This window comes from Erigeron canadensis, chromosome 7 (assembly GCF_010389155.1).
Source record: "Erigeron canadensis isolate Cc75 chromosome 7, C_canadensis_v1, whole genome shotgun sequence".
NCBI classification, from domain to species: Eukaryota; Viridiplantae; Streptophyta; class Magnoliopsida; order Asterales; family Asteraceae; genus Erigeron; species Erigeron canadensis.
In genome coordinates, this window is record NC_057767.1 from 7,374,323 (window position 1) to 7,391,428 (window position 17,106).

General features: G+C 31.9%; 2 protein-coding genes across 3 annotated transcripts; both read right to left on the reverse strand.

The window, feature by feature from the left end:
* Positions 1–298: 298 nt before the first annotated feature.
* LOC122608379 lies at positions 299–1,263 on the reverse strand. Of its 2 annotated transcripts, XM_043781479.1 has the most exons (3): positions 960–1,263; positions 706–881; positions 299–611 (listed from the first exon to the last, which is right to left on the reverse strand). In XM_043781479.1, exons 1-3 carry the CDS (start codon positions 1,038–1,040, stop codon positions 488–490), a joined length of 381 nt encoding a protein of 126 aa, XP_043637414.1. In that variant the 5' UTR covers positions 1,041–1,263; the 3' UTR covers positions 299–487. The 2 variants fall into 2 exon arrangements, with proteins under 2 accessions (XP_043637414.1, XP_043637413.1); XM_043781478.1 differs by having other exon boundaries at positions 706–1,263.
* A 12,355-nt stretch (positions 1,264–13,618) lies between these two features.
* Positions 13,619–16,504, reverse strand: LOC122607021 (cytochrome P450 81Q32-like). The gene is made up of 3 exons (XM_043779939.1): positions 15,912–16,504; positions 14,806–15,154; positions 13,619–14,455 (listed from the first exon to the last, which is right to left on the reverse strand). Exons 1-3 carry the CDS (start codon positions 16,469–16,471, stop codon positions 13,835–13,837), a joined length of 1,530 nt encoding a protein of 509 aa, XP_043635874.1. The 5' UTR covers positions 16,472–16,504; the 3' UTR covers positions 13,619–13,834.
* Between the last annotated feature and the right edge of the window lie 602 nt (positions 16,505–17,106).

The following is a 17,106-nucleotide window of genomic DNA, read 5'->3' on the forward strand; positions in this document are numbered from 1 at the left end:
ATGGAGCATTGGGTTTGTTTAACGGATTGCACCACCAAGCAGTATACTAATTGATTTTGTATTTTCGAATTGTACTATTCTTGGATTGTTAAATTTCTTTAATGTTGTTGGATTTGTAATATTCTTGGATTGTTTAAGTTGTTTAATTTATAATGTTAAAGTTGTTTTTATGTTATAATTGTAGACACGTCTTTGGCAAAGCGGTTGTAACGATCTTGATGTCTTCAACAAGGCGTGCGAGATGTATAAGAAAAAAAGTGGCAAAGATTTTACTTATAATCGTGCTTGGGAGGTGGTCAAAAATTAATTCATTGCACCATACATATACAAAAATTAACCAACTGAAACATATACCAAAAACAACCAGGTAAAAAATTATCAGTTACCATATGTTTTGCAAATACTAATACTGTTTAGACGATTAGCGATAATATATATAAAGTACGTGAAAAAGTTTCACAATGATATGACATGACTCAAACTATAATTACTTCAAATCCACTGGATTCTCCTTGTCCAACCCTTTACCATCTTTTGTTACAACCTTTTTTCCAAGCTTAATCTTTGTCAACCTCTCAAATTTCTTCCTTTCCACTTTTTCACCACATGAACTAAAAAAAAGAAAAGAAGACAAAGCCAGTTACAAAAGTGACATAATCTGAATTTAACAAATAAAAAAACATTAACCAAAACAATGTCAGTTACCTCCCAATCGTGGAGGTACTAGTCTTTGTTGATGCAACCTTTTGAACTTGAACAGGAACAATTTTTGGAGGGATCAGAGCTATGATAGGAACATCATCAGAATTTGTTTCCTCTTCAACAACTTCAGGAGTAGGTTTCCGAGTACGTCCACGTTTCTTCTTTCGCTGCACCTCTTCCTGAATAGTTTTCTCAACATCTTTATTATCAAATGACCTGTTAAACCTGGTAATCTTGTAAACGCCAGACAAACTTACCTCAAAAATAGGATTCTGCTTAACATTGTCATCTTGTAAACGCCTATTGTAAATCTTTGTTGGAAGTTTTGCATAATCCATTTCAACATTCTTTTTAGAAGATTATTTTTGCTTTTTCCTTGCATGGCTGCCATCATCATCAAATTCCTTTTCTCTATCCACAGTATGTTGAACAAGATCGTCTTTAGGTTTGAAACATTACCTTCCTTCTCAACAACAACAACACAACTCTTGTCGACACCAACACCCTAATTACCTTCCTTCATAACATCAACATCCGTATTTTTAGCAACACCAACAAATTCTGAACTTTTATCAACAACAAAATCGGTATCAGAAATAGATTTTTCAACAAAAGACGAAGCTTTTTTGGTAACTTCTTTCTGTGACTAGGACCAACATTAGAATCAAAAATCACTTTGTCCTGTTTCTCTAAAGTAACTGGTTGGTTGCTAGTCACAATAGGATCTTTCTAATTCTTATCTTTCTCCTTTTCGACATGATCTTCAATTTCTTTGTGATTAGGGTTAACAGCATTATCATCTCCTTCATTACCAACAACAATTTTTTGATAATCATTTGTTTCAGTATCTTGTTCTTCATTCAAGTTTTTAGAACAGTTTGCTCTTCATGATAGAACAAAGATTCCATACTAAAGACTTCAGAAATCTTGGACTGGAAAAACTTGAATTTCATCTTCTCTGGATCTTTAACAGATTTAGCATTCAAAAAATCAAACAACATATTTTTCTTTTTTGAAACCTCAACCAACTGGATGAAAGCGGTTTCATAATCCTAAAAAGAAAAGAAAATAAAACACTTATACTATGGAAGTATAAAATAGCAAATCAGTATGTTATAGTACATTACATTATCAACCGATGAGTCAATTTGAAAGCTGAATTACCTCAATTGCCAATGACTCTTCACTCATGGGACCCTTGATATCCATGATACCGAATCGACCAGCCTCGATTTCCATAGCCTCCCTACGTTTCAAATACATCTGATCATACTTCGTTCTATCCAGATACAGAAGCTACAAAATATGCATAAGCTACTCATTAATTATTAAAGATTAAATGTTATAAATAAAAAAAATAGAATGTTAACGAGACTGATAGGACCTCAATAGTAAGACTCATATTTTTGTGGTTTCCATGATGCTTTGCTCCTTTTCAAATATAACAACACTTTTTCACTCCAGTTTAGGGCTGTTAAATCTGTTTTGTTTCCAACACGGTGCAAAATATACTCATCGATACGTCCACAGTTCTCACAGTGTATAACAGAAGTGAGAAACAACATTAAAAAGTTCATTTTGAAAAACTTGTCAACCTCCCTAGATTCCACCAAGACGTCTGCAATCATCTTGACACTTACAATCTGCATATTTCCTTCTTTTTTTGTTTGCGGAAAGTGTTTCTTCCATAAGGTAGAAAACTCCACAAATTCAAGGTCCGATTCTAAGAAAGTAAATGAAATATTTCCACTTGGAATCCCAAAAACATGCTAAACACTTTTTGCATCAACTTCTATTTCACCTTTCGGTAATTCTATTTTATTTGTTTCTGGATTGTAGCTAGAAACAATGAAATGAACAAGTTTGCTAGGAAGATCAAATATCTGGAAGTCAATTAGTGACCCAAAACCATACGATCTCACAGCCTCTTTCTGAGCTGCACTTAAGGAAACAACAACTCCTAAGAAATTTTGCGGGGTTGTTCTCAGATGGATACTTGACATTTCTGGATGGTTATCAATGATCTCCTTATCAGCATTTGGGTCCTCCTCAATGGTTTGTTCTATATTAGATAAAAAAAAAAAAGAATATGTTTCAGACAAAAACGTTTTGAACACAATCACCTAACCCACCTACATTGCCACATCTAGTTATATGTCACATAGAATTTGACAATCTGAAGTGCATAATGTGGCTCACCAGTCTACAGTTACCACAGAGAATATACACAACACTTTTGCCACTTAATCAGAGAGAATAAAAGCAAATAAATCTTGACCAATACTGATTCTAAAATTAAAGCGTCAATCAAGTAATTTAGTTCCATAGAAGTACCTTGTTAGAATATTAACTAAATAACTATACGTAATACCAAAACAAACATGAATTTCACTTACAGTAGTAAGAAAACAGAAGACAATCCAAATTGACGAACAAACTAACAGAATATTACATCAAAATTCGAGATTGACGAATCAAGTAACAAAACAATAGACATGCAGGACTAAAGTATCCTTATGCATTGATTCTGAAAATTTACTCAAAATTTATTAATTCTGATTTCTAAAATTTGATTATAAACATGTTCACTAGTTGTACGGATGGAAAACATTGATTCTTGATACATGGTTGCATACACACGGAAAAAAAACAACTCCCATTAACTTCAAAAAGTCAAATAAACATAACGCAACCTATAAAGTTCATAGCAAGAAATTTTTTTAATAAAATCATACATATACAAACAAACGCATAAATCCAAACAACAAAGACGTTACCAGAAATTATTATCCCAAAATCTACTTAAAATACCACAACCATATAAAATTAGACATAGACATCTACATATACATAAGAAAATGTCAGTTTGGACTGAATATAGACAAACTATATATATATATATATATATATATATATATATTCCCTAATATGGACCAAAATCCACATTTTAAAATGAATGCTACTCATACAGATATACATATGAATAAATAAATATATACATAAGTACATACAGATATAGACTTGCACATAAATATAAACATGAACAAATAAAAAGTATCATGATAACGAAAATACCTTCTTTAGGTTTTTTTTTTCTTTTTTGTTCCAGGTTTTGTTACCGTCTGAACCTTCTCCTTAATCTCTACATTAACGACTTCAGTATCTTTTGATTTTCCTTTTTGCTTTCCAGATTTTTATATCGTCTTAATCACATTGGTAGTTTGTATATCCTCTAAAAAAAGAAACAAATAAATAACATTATGAATATGTAAAAAAATTTATAAAAAAACCCTAAAAAATAATTATTAGGTCAAAAACTTACTATCAACGATGGGAGATGCAGATTGCCGAGTTACACGCTTGTTAGGGCTTTGAACTGTTTGAGAAATTGATTGTTTTGCCATTGTTCTTGGATTTAGCGGTGGTGTTGATGATTTTTACTTACGGTTAATTTTTTGATTTAGCGTTATGTGAGTGATGGTGTGTGAGTGTTTGATTTAGCATTTTTGTGAGTGTGTGAGTGAATGTGTGTTTGTATTTGATGACAGAGCGCGAATATAAAAATATTAAAAGCCACAAACAACTACCACCACTTAAAATATCTGAAATTTGAATTTCAAATTTTTATTAAAATGATAACAAAATGATACCACTTAAAATCATCAAGAAATTTAGCCATCCAATTAGTTTGTTAATAATATGAGTGAATCACTAAGTGATTTGTTTCGTTTACTCATTTGTATTTTTTCTTATCTTTATATCAGATTTGCAATCTCAGATTAAGTATTTGTACTAATTTTTTCAAACAAAGAGCATGGTGATAAACGAATTAAACCCATATTACCAAAGCTATGAAAAAAATACCACCACAACAAATATAGGATCATCAACATTACAAATTTCAGTCCATGAGGGAACAAAATGTGAAAACTTGATATGATTTGAAGCAGGATCATTTCACAACCAAATGTACACACACACACACAACAAGGATAACTAATACAACCAAAGCATGACATAAAGAATACCAGTCTATACAAAGAATACCAGTCTAAAATATCGATATGCATTGATTCTAAAAATTCTCTCTAAATTCATTGATTCTGATTTCTGAAATTTGATTCTGAACACGGTGCTTTCACTCTAAATCTGAACCTTCCAGATCAAGATCAGAATCGGCATAGTTACTTAATGAACTATCTTCACAGACAACATTGGTTGGAAGGACGAACCCTTTTGAAATCAAACGACATATAGTCTATTAATCAAAAAACAACAAATAAGATTAAAAGAAAACTTCTAAAAGCTAGACGGAAGGTTAAAAAAAGTACATAATTAATAAAAAAGAGCAGCAATTTACCGGATGGCAAGAAAGCCCAACTTTAACTTCATTCACATTCTGAGTCTCATAATAACATCACCTAGTACAAGCTCTTCATCCCTCTTTCTAAATCTTTTATAGTAACGGGGAAAGTCAAAGTTAAGGTAAGTTTTAACCAAAGACGTGACGTTCCTAAAAACAATGGCTATTACCCACCAACTATCAACAATTTTCAGAAATGTGATATTAGGAGCATTGATCTCAAGAAAGTTTACAAGTTCATCAGCCTCATATCCAAGAATTACCAAATTCTTAATACTAGGGGATCTGATATCAATCAATGAACCACGACAGCAACAAAGGGTCAAAGTTTCCAACAAAGGACTACCAGATACAATTTTTGGGATCAAATCTTCTTCCAATCTTGAATATGATATAGTTAAATCCTTAAGGTTGTTCCAAGTAATACCAACATGAGGATCAAGCAAGCAATATCCTACATCGAGCGTTGTGAAATGCGAATTCATGTAGAATGATTGACTTTCAATTGAAAATGTATCATCATTTCCCAAATTTCTCAAGTAAAGTCTAAAATCTTTAACATACCTACGAACAGCAAATTCGATCCAATTTTCGACAAGCGAAGCAAACCTAGCATCGTAATTCGCATCGACCTCAAACTTTGTGATAGTTTCTAATCCATACTGACAAAGGGTACTATTAACAGCATTATAAAACTCTGAAAAAACTTCATCACTAAAACCTAAATCAACTAGAGTTTCTACTGCCTTCTTACAAAATGAGACATCACTAAAAACAAGATAAGGAACATATTTCCAAAGGTTTTTGCCATCGTTTAGAAATGATACTTGTTGAAATAAGTAGTTTCGTATCCAAAACGCGAGAAGGGATCAAATCGGATATTACATCATCAGGAAGGTTGCTTATGCGATCCTCCCTAATTTCAAATTCATCTTGTTTCAACCGTTTTGTAAGATCAGATACCATAGGAACGAGTTGTGTTGAAGATTCACCAGCAAACATTTTGAATTTAGGGTTTATGCGATTTGAAAGATCAGATTCGTCAGTATCTTGTTGTGTTGATGATTCACCAGCAATCATTTTGCATTTCGAGATTAGATAAATGATTGAGGAATATTAAATATAGGTTTTAGGAGTAAAAAGAAAACCCGAAGTGCGAGATATGTTAATCGTAACTGAAAAAGATATATCGGGTCAATCATATGGTAAATGGATAATAAAAAAAAAACATTTAGATCCAAACCACTCAATTATTGTAATACATAACATACAATAAATCACTAGGTGATTATACAAGTTGTCATATGAGCAAAAAGTTAATAATAGACCATCACAATCAATCATACAGGTTGGGAACGGAAGTCATGGAACGCTTAAGGAATTAGGGTTTAGCCGTTAGGCTAACCCTACAGCTTCAAACCCTAAGCCCTAAGCTACCCATTAAAAACCGATTGAAAAGATCTAAACCCTAAATGCTAAACCCTAAAATGCTAAAGGGTACAGGAGGGGGACGGAAGTCACGGTACGCTTATGGGTTTAGGGTTTGAACCCTAAACCCTAAGCTACCCATTAAAAACTGAGGGGATTATGTGTCAGTCCCATGGGGATTATTTGATTTTACTTTTCTTAATTTTATTAGAAAGTTATGGTTAAAGTCACTTAGTGATTATATGTCAGTCCCATGGGGATTTTGTGACAGTCCAATGGGGATCATTTCCTTTTGTTCTTCTGAAAAATTATAGCAAGTTATGGTTAATATCTCTTAGTGATTATAAGTCAGTCCCATGAGGATTTTGTGACAGTCCATGGGGATTATTTATTTTTGTTCTTCTAAAACATTGTAGCCACTTATGGTTAAAATCTTTTGGTGATTATATGGCAGTCTCATGCGGATTATGTGACAGTCCCATGGGGATTATTTGATTTTACTCAACTTTATTAGCAAGTTATGGTTAAAATCTCTTAGTGATTATATGTAAGTCCCATGGGGATTTTTTGCCAGTACCATTGGGATTAGCTGTTAAACCTTTACATTAACATCTAGAAATATAAAACAGATATATACGATACAAATCATGAAATTTGAATGCTTTAAATGAAATATTTCATTTTAAGAAACAAGAAATCATTTGATTACATTGTTTTAAAACTTTACATAACAACTAGAAATATACAATAGAAATCATGAAATTTGAATACCTTTAACTAATTTTTCTTCATCTTTCACGTGCAGCCCTATTTTTCAAACCTAAAAAGACAAGTTGCTTGATTTATTCCTTGTCGTAAACCTTTACAAACTCATATGCTCTTTGTAAATTTTCATCAGCCAATTTGTTCATTGGGTGTGTCAAAATCCTTGATGCATACCTGTTCCTTAACCACCTCAGTTTAACTCTTTGTTCATTCGACTCCTTGGGTAATTCACAATCCTAGCTACCATCATCCTGTCCCATGTAACTCTCCATGTGACGCATAATGAAAACTCCACAATCCAGACCGTTCTGTTCTGTTTTGCTGCCAATTGAGTTTATACAGACGATGCTTCACTTGACCAATAGCTTCAGCATGTTGGTGACCAAATTTTGTCAGAAGTTTTTGCATACTTTGTTTCTGTAAAAGTGATTTAGTCAACACATAGTAAAAAACTAACAATCCAAAAAACAAACACATAACATAGTTCATCGAAACTTACTGAATAATTTAACACCCTTTAGTATTTAGGGATGAATTCTGATCCAGAATATATGTTATCAATAATAGCCAACTCAGGTTTTCGAAAGTCAAACACAAGGAGGAAAAAGTGATCTTTTCTACAAACAGGAATGAAAACCTGTATGCGTATAACACAAATATAGTAAAAATCAATAACAAAAATAAAAGTAACAAAACAACCTAACTTTAATAAAAAAAATTACAAAAACAAACCGGATCGATTTTTTTCAAGTCAAACTTGTTTGCATAGAATAAAGGATCCAAAGATTTACGAAAATGCTCAAACATTTTAACCATAACTGGCTACCCATTAGAAACCGATTGGAAAGATCTAAATCTTAAATGCTAAACCCTAGAATGCTAAAGGGTACAGAAGGGGGACGGAAGTCACGGTACGCTTAAGGGTTTGAAGCAGTAGGGGCTAACCCTACAGCTTCAAACCCTAAACCCTAAGCTACCCATTAAAAACCGATTGGAAAGATCTAAACCCTAAATGCTAAACCCTAGAATGATAAAGGGTACAAAAGGGGGACGGATGTCACGGTACGCTTAAGGGTTTATGGTTTGAAGTAGTAGGGTTAGCCGTTAGCCTAACGACTAACCCTACAGCTTCAAACCCTAAACCCTAAGCAACCCATTAAAAACCGATTGGAAAGATCTAAACCCTAAATGCTAAACCCTAGAATGTTAAAGGGTACAGGAGGGGGACGGAAGTCACGGTACGCTTAAGGGTTTATGGTTTGAAACAGTAGGGTTAGCCTAACGCCTAACCCTATAGCTTCAAACTCTAAACCCTAAGTTACCCATTAAAAACCAATTGGAAAGACTAAAACCTAAATGCTAAACCCTAGAATGCTAAAAGGTACATGAGGGGGATGAAAGTCACGGTACGCTTAAGGGTTTATGGTTTGAAGCAGTAGGGTTAACCGGATAACCCTACACTTTCAAATCCTAAACCCTAAGCTACTTATTAAAAACCGAAGGGATTATGTGCCAGTCCCATGGGGATTATTTGATTTTACTATTCTTAATATTATTAGAAAGTTATGGTTAAAATCACTTAGTGATTATATGTCAGTCTTTGGGGATTTTGTGACAGTCCAATGGGGATCATTTCCTTTTATTCTTTCTTAATTTTTTTTTGCAAGTTATGGTTAAAATCACTTAGTGATTATATGTCAGTCCCATGGGGATTTTGTGACAGTCTAATGGGGATCATTTCTACAAATAGGAATGAAAACCTGTATGCGTATAACACAAATATAATAAAAATCAATAAAAAACTTAAAAGTAACAAAACAACATAACAGTAATAAAAAAAATTACAAAAACATACCAGATCATTTTTTTTCAAGTCAAACTTGTTTGCATAGAATAAAGGATCCAAAGATGTACGAAAATGCTCAAACATTTTCTCTTTCAAGGTTATTCTCTTTTCAGAATTCAGGCCATCATGATGCTGTCAAAAAAGTTATTAAACCAAAAAAATTAATTAGAACTAACACTTAAAGCCAACTTGGAATTAGAAATGAAAGAATTAAAACTTATAAGAACACTGGTGGGAAGAAACAACCTATGAATCGGGTGGATTTTTCTTGATTTCTCTTCATAATTCAAAATAATTCCCCACAAATCAACCACAGAAGCCTCTATCATCAAGTTGGGACATAAAGTTTCCAAAGAAACTCGAACTCCACGTATTCCACCTTCTGATTTGAAAACAGTATCCGTGTGATAAAAAAAAGTAGTAATATAATTAAATGAATTTCAACAAAATCACTAAAAGATTATTCTTCCAATCAGCATATAATACAATAGAAACAAAATGGATATGAAAGATGTATCATAGAAACATACGTTCCATTTCCAAAACATGCAAACAGATGGTTAGCAACAGCATACTCAGATCCTGACAGACGCTCTGAGACAATACTTGTACGATTCACATATGGTGATTTAAGAACCATTGATGGCTTAATGGATCTCTTTACACAAGCTTCTTCAAAAATTTGAGAACTAGAGGAAATACCATAAAGTTCATGCAACAATTCTGATCTCTTAGAATATCAAAACTAGAAGCATCATCAATGGGAAAAAGTTTTTGCATGTTGTAACTGTTCTCTAGCTGCTGTCTCTTCAAGTTTAACAATAACATGTCATATGTTCTAAATACCTCATCAGCATTCTCAGTCCACCATTGACTACAATATTCTTGTTCTTGCGCTTTAGAAACTTCAAAATCAACAACTTGATCTCTATCATTTACTACAGCCCTGCCACCAACATCTTGAGTTTCCTTACTATCAACATTATCAACAACAATTTTATGTTTGTTACCCTGATCAACTTTATCTACATCTTCATTCGTACAAACAGCCACCTGATTTTTGACAGAATCATCACCCACATTATTATGATTATAACCATCCACATCCTTCAGTAGCAAATTAGCTTTGTTGTTTGCAAATTCAGTGACAATCTGTGCTTCAGATCTTCTAGAAGCATTATCACAAACATCAACATCATTTACAACATCTTTGATACTACTTTTCATCCCATCAAAAGGAGACTTCTTCTCACAACTTTGATATAACGTCTCCTCTGAAACGACGTTCAACTTTTTCGTTTACGCCTATTATTGTATTAGTTTCTATACCGTTTAACATTATGCTATAGTTACCAAACAAAAGAAACTAATAACACATTAACGATTGGTTTAGCTAGATAAATTTTTAACGATTGGTTTAGCTTGATAAACTTTTAAGTTATGAAGTATGTTTCTAAATTTTATTGATATTTTCATGATAAATGTTTCTTAATATCAGGCTATGAAGACCAAATACAAGTTACAAAGTATGATTTTAAATTTTATTTTCGTAATAGTACTATAATATTTAATAATCGCGTATATCGTACGGGTATTGATATAATAACAACTACAATAGATGTTGAATTTCTAATAGACATATAACCAAACACTCATAAACAATTATATACCAAACAAATATTTGAACACATACACATAACGACCAGATCTAAAAACTAACAAATAAAAACAACAAAAAATTCTATCTAACAAAAGATCCTCTTGTTTGAGTGTGATGATAAAACCGTTAGAAATTGTATAATATTCAAAGGAGTGAACATTTGGCTATTACATATAATCTCATAAGGTTAATTAGTGTCTTTATATTTTACATTTGTAATAATTAACAATCTTACTTTACGACTTACCTATATACATAACAATAAATATTGAATACTACTCGCATAAATTATCATGAGTTTATGACAATGACGATTTTTTGAATCAGAATTACCTGTGAATCATGTGTCTTTATATTTATGAAAGTAGTCTAACCCACATTAATTGAAATTGAAGACTCGAACTCCGGGAGAGAAAACTGACATGATGATAACTCGTAAACCTCACCTCTATAGATCTGTCGTCGGATCTGGTGATCAGATCTGCCGCCTTGTTTATGCTTAGGATGTGTTGTTATTGTTGTGTGTGTGACACTGTGTGTGTGTTAGTGGGAGTTTGTTTATGGTTTCACTGTTTCACTGTTCGTAACTCGTAAGCCAGCTTTGTTTCCAGGTGTGGTCTAGGCCCAAATGCGTGACTTTAAACTTAATATTTAAGCCCAAATTAGACCTTTAGGAAACTGACCAGTTATAATTTTAGGTTTTTTGTTTTAACTTTTTTATTCAGCAAAACTATATAAATTACAAACCCAAGTACCCTACCGAAATAACTGTTAACAATACCCGATCACCATGAAGCAAATTTTGGGCATTTTGTTTATGGTATAATTTTACATTGGTGTTATTGCTAATTCAAATGGCAGGACCTTTTTCAATAGTGAAACTTTTTGGAAAGCAAAAATTGATACTAAAATGTGACTAGCTAAATTACCCGGGTTTAACCCGGATGCTTACCAAAGAAATAATTGCAGATTATCTTATTTTTATATATGTAAAATACTTAATCAAATAATGTAATAATAACTGAACATGGCGTAATAAAGTAGTTTTGCATTTACTATATATCAAATATATGAGAGAAACTGATAAAATAATACACGAGAATGGGGAAAAAGTTATAAACATATTAATTTATTTATGTAAAGCTCTAAATAGCTATCACACAATTAACTTTTCATTTACTTAACACCTTCAAGTTTAAGAAATGAACTTTTTTTTATGAAAATTATTATCATAATGTTTAAGAAGAAAAATCATTATTAAAGCTAAAAATCTTATAAACACGAATTCATAATTATAATCTTTTAGCTAAGCTACAACTTAAAAAAAATTAATAATTAAGATACAAATTAAAATAAACTGTAAATCTATATTACTAATAATAACATTAGCATAATGATAATAATTAATAACTATAAAGAAAAATCTTTGCATGAAATTTGTAGTACGAAAATTTGCTAGATTTGCTATTTATGAGAGCTATATTAGATTGAAAAGTATTTGGTTTCCAAATTAAATTAGATTATACGAAAATAAAAAGAAAAAAATCAAAGTGAATTATGATGTCATGATTTTTTAAAACTCTTGTAAGAAATAATATAAATTTGACACATAAGATTTTTATTTAAAAAATCTTCTATAAACAATCTTCTTTTATTTGTATAAGAGATTATTTTTTTATTATTATTATTTTTCAATAGTCAAAATTGGATTTTAGATGAAATACAAATAAACAAAATTTAGATCCAACTTGTTGTAAAACAACGACCTAATAGCATAAGAGATTTATAATAAGATATAAACAATAGCAAAATAGACATAAGAGATGTAGATGAGAAGAGGCTTTTTCATTGATTTATCAATCTTCATACATGAACCTATATATATAGGCATCTAACATTGATACACTTAATACATACATAAATGATATAATATGAAAGGTTAGGGAGGTAAATGTGGATAGCCACATATTAATGATTTCATAATACAACTGTCATAATCATTGAATTTATTAGTTTTATAATATGATGTCTGTACAATTTAGCGAGGAAAAACTATTAACATAAACCGCAATTATAGATGTTGTTGACAAAGATAAAAAGGAAAAGGTATATTTGATCATTATATAATGTATATCATAAGTTTATATATGAAAATAATGAGAAAACTATGAACAACTTGATCTCCCGACCCAACACACACACAACAACAAAAAGGTTATTGAACAACCCAAAATACTCTTATTGTTTATTAACTAATTTAAATTTATATCAATCTAATATATTTAATTATAATATACTGAATATAATTAGTAACTTACATTTCTCAACCTTTAAAATAGCTACACTATTATTTTTATGTCAATTACTTTTACATTAATAAGTATTAACTACACCCCGCGGCCTACCACTTTCACCCATCGTTGCCACCACCACAACACTGTGTCACGCAAAGTTCTAATAATTCTCAATATATATTTTTATAATTTAGGAAATGCTTACCAAAATAGAAACCGTAACAATGTTCATGTCAACTGTATTAAACTTTTTTCCTCTCCAAAAAACTTGTGGATCATTTGGTTATTAATCTCGTCGACACTATCGTGATTTATTGATAACATTAGTTGCCCTCGAATCCTCGATGTGATATAATGTAAAGAATGTCTATTCGTTTGTAAAGGTGGAAAAATTGCATCAGTCAAAACATCTTTCGATATATCTTTCTTTGTGTAGGGATGATGCATGTCATCAAGTAGTATTCGATTTTAGCTTTCAATTCGTCAATCATTTCTTCTTCTCCATCACCAAATTAAATTTAAGCAAATCAACTAAATGATTTATGAGTAATTATAGATTTATAGATAAATTAGTTAAGATTTCATAGAATTGAGATTATCAAGTATTGGAGCTTCATTTCTCCTTGACACAATATATAAACAATTATTGATAAATAAGCCCAAACAACACTGTCAAATACCACCTACTTAGCTAACACTATATTATACAACAGAAATTAAAGGCATATATCACATACTAAAACAACATATATAGCTCTTGCATTGACACAGATTGCTCATGTTTGAGACAATAGATTCTTCATAGTGGGACGTGGGCGGCATACAAGCTTCAAAGGATCTTCCTTTAGCAACGCAATGCCAGTTTGTTCGGTCAAGTTAATCATCTCCTGACTAACGGGCTCCCAGTCGAAGCACTGAATCAGTGAGCCCAAAACGTAATGGATAACACGCAATGCCATATGCTTTCCGGGACAACTCCTCATTCCATACCCAAACGGCATTAGCTTAAATCCATCTCTTTCATCGACAATCTTTTCAAATCTTTCTGGAATGAACTCTGTAGGTTGTTTCCATATATTTGGGTCATTTTGAATAGCCCAAACATTCACCATTAACATGGTGCCTTTAGGTACATTATATCCTCCAACTTTACATTTCTTTGATGACTCATGAGGAACTAGCAATGGGGCAACAGGGTATAATCGCATTGTCTCTTTTACAATGCAACGGAGATATGGCAGATGCTCTAAGTCTTCAAGCTTTAGGAATCGATTATTGCCAACATAATTATCGATTTCAGTTTGTGCTTTTTGTAGAACTTCTGGATGCTTAATTAAGAGAGAAATGGCCCATTCCATAGTACCAGCTGATGTAGTAGTACCTGCTGTCATTAGGCCCTGAAAAACAGCTTGTTTAGAACCAACACAAAATCCATTGTCACATTTCTTTGACATAAATGTTTGATCATAAATATCTTTGATTTTGTTATGTAGTACTGAATCTAAAATACATGAGTGGATTGGGATTTTAGTTTACTTCTTATTGAGATGGAATACTATACAATACAAAAATAATATCTACCAACAAAGTTAAAAATGAAAACGACTTTGAAAGTCAAATCAGAAGATGGGATAAAAAAAAGTTATCATATAAAATCTTTTTATGTAATTTAAATGGATGCAAAATGTAATTTCTCTAATGTAATTAATCACTTTTATCATAATTCAATTGTGTCAAAAGAACTTACAAGCATGAGTCCTTTGATAATATCATCACGGTAATTTTTTGGATCATCCTTTTGTCTAGCTAGCAAGAAATTAAGTACTTTTTCCTCGGTCTCACAAGTTTGATTAGAAAATTCGGCTATGGATGGTCTTAGCTCTTCAATTAAGCGGCTCAAGAGCGAGTCTCCCTTTTCTTGCAACTTCTTGCACCTTTCTTCCAACGCATTCATCAGTCCCAGTGCCTTCAATATCGGCATAAAATACCCAGTATCCGTCTCTCCTGTTGTAATTCTAAATGACTCCATCACATATTCTTTCAATGAATTTGACTCCGTCGTCTCCCCCTCAGCTGTGATTTTCTTTTGGGAGTACCTGCGTTCATATTACATTATACTCCAGATTGATTGTTTAGCTAGTCATCTAATGTATACTCTGCTATTATTTAAAGGTTATGCTTCTAAAAAACCAAATTTATCTTCATAACAGATCATATGTTGCTTTTTATACGTGTATATATATATATATATCCCCCCGTCCCATTTTAATTGTCATATTTTGACTGGTCATTGGTCAAGTCTTTTTCTTCCGACTTTGACCGTAAATATCTTTGTTTGTGTTATATATTAGTTGATAAAAAGTATATTTAAAACTCAATCAATTCGTATATGTTATATCAAGTAGTATATAACACAAACAAAAATATTTACGGTCAAAGTTGAAAGTAAAAGACTCAAAAAGTTAAACTAAGACACTTAATATGGGATGGAGAGTACTAAAAATATGTTGCTTTTCATACGTATATAGTGTATATATACGAGTAGTAAAACAAGTAGAAAGTAAAATAAAGAGGATTAGATTTTGACTATTGGATTATAATAAACCTAATGCATAAAGATTCATAAAGCCGCACAAGTATATACCATGATGCATGCAGATTTTCAAAGAAAATAATTCATTAATTTACTTGTTTTATTTGAACCAAAACCTATACATATATAGTGTATACATATGCGGAAATTAATTTGAGCTTAACAGATTAAACTAAAAGGTTATTCTTATGTTATTTATAGATTAATAATGCAACAATCACTTAGTAAATATTGTTCAAGTATATATTTTGTAACCGTACCTTTTTCCGGCAAACATCCTCACCATCACCTTAAACACAAGGTCCTGAAATATAGATTTAAAATCAACTATTTTTGTCTCGCTATGGAATAGCTCGTGAAGCAAAACCTTCACCTCGTCAGCCAACGAGTCTTGCTGGTCATGAAGACGATGAAATTTAAGAACATCAATGAATGAAGCACGACGGAGGTGACGCCAAAGGGCTCCATGAGGTGCCCAAGCAAGGGTTGAGTAGTTGCATCCAAATATCTTGCCCGGTAGCAATTTCGGTCGGTTGGCAAACACCCTATCATTGTTAGAAAAGAGGTCCTCTGCGGCCGATGAGGAAGAGATAAGAAGGACTCGTCGAAATCCAAAACGAAGTAGCAAAATTGGGCCATGACGGTTCGAGATATGAGCCAAGGTTTTGTGCATGGGTTGCTTAAAGATGATACGGTAGCCGATTATTGTTAAGGCTGAAAATGGAGTTGGAGGTAGATTTCTTATTTTTGGAATGACATATTTGTTAAAAATGGACCAAGCTATGCCTAGAAGCAAAATGTAGAAGTGAAGGGCTTCCATTTGTTTGGATTTTGCTAGCTATTGCTATTTGCTATTGATGGGATTTCTACTTTCAAGTTTAATTTCCTAGTGAATATATATAAGCGAAAAGGTGACAATTTTTCTGATATTTACACGTTTTTAACTTTTTTATTTGGAAGTTACCTCGTGTAATTCGTTTTTCTCCATCTTTGACTGATTAAAGTCAATATATGAATAGATACACTTTACAATCATTTACTCTACTGTTTTACTCCCTCCGTCCCATTTTAATTGTCTTATTTTGACTGGTCAAGTCTTTTCCTTTCGACTTTGACCGCAAATATCTTTGGTTGTGTTATATATTAGTTAATGAAAATTATATCAATAAAAAATACATTTAAAACTCAATCAATTCATATATCTTACATCAAATTTTATATAACACTAACAAAAATATTTACGGTCAAAGTTGAAAGAAAAAGACTCAAAAAATCAAACGTAGACACTTAATATGGGACGAAGGGAGTAACTTTTAAGGTCTGTAATTCGTTTTTCTCCATCTTTGACTAACTAAAGTCAATATATGAATAGAAACTCTTAATCATGGATAAAGTATTCTTTTCCAAAATAAATCAAAACAAATTAACGTATCAATTTTGTACTATTTCGAAAGA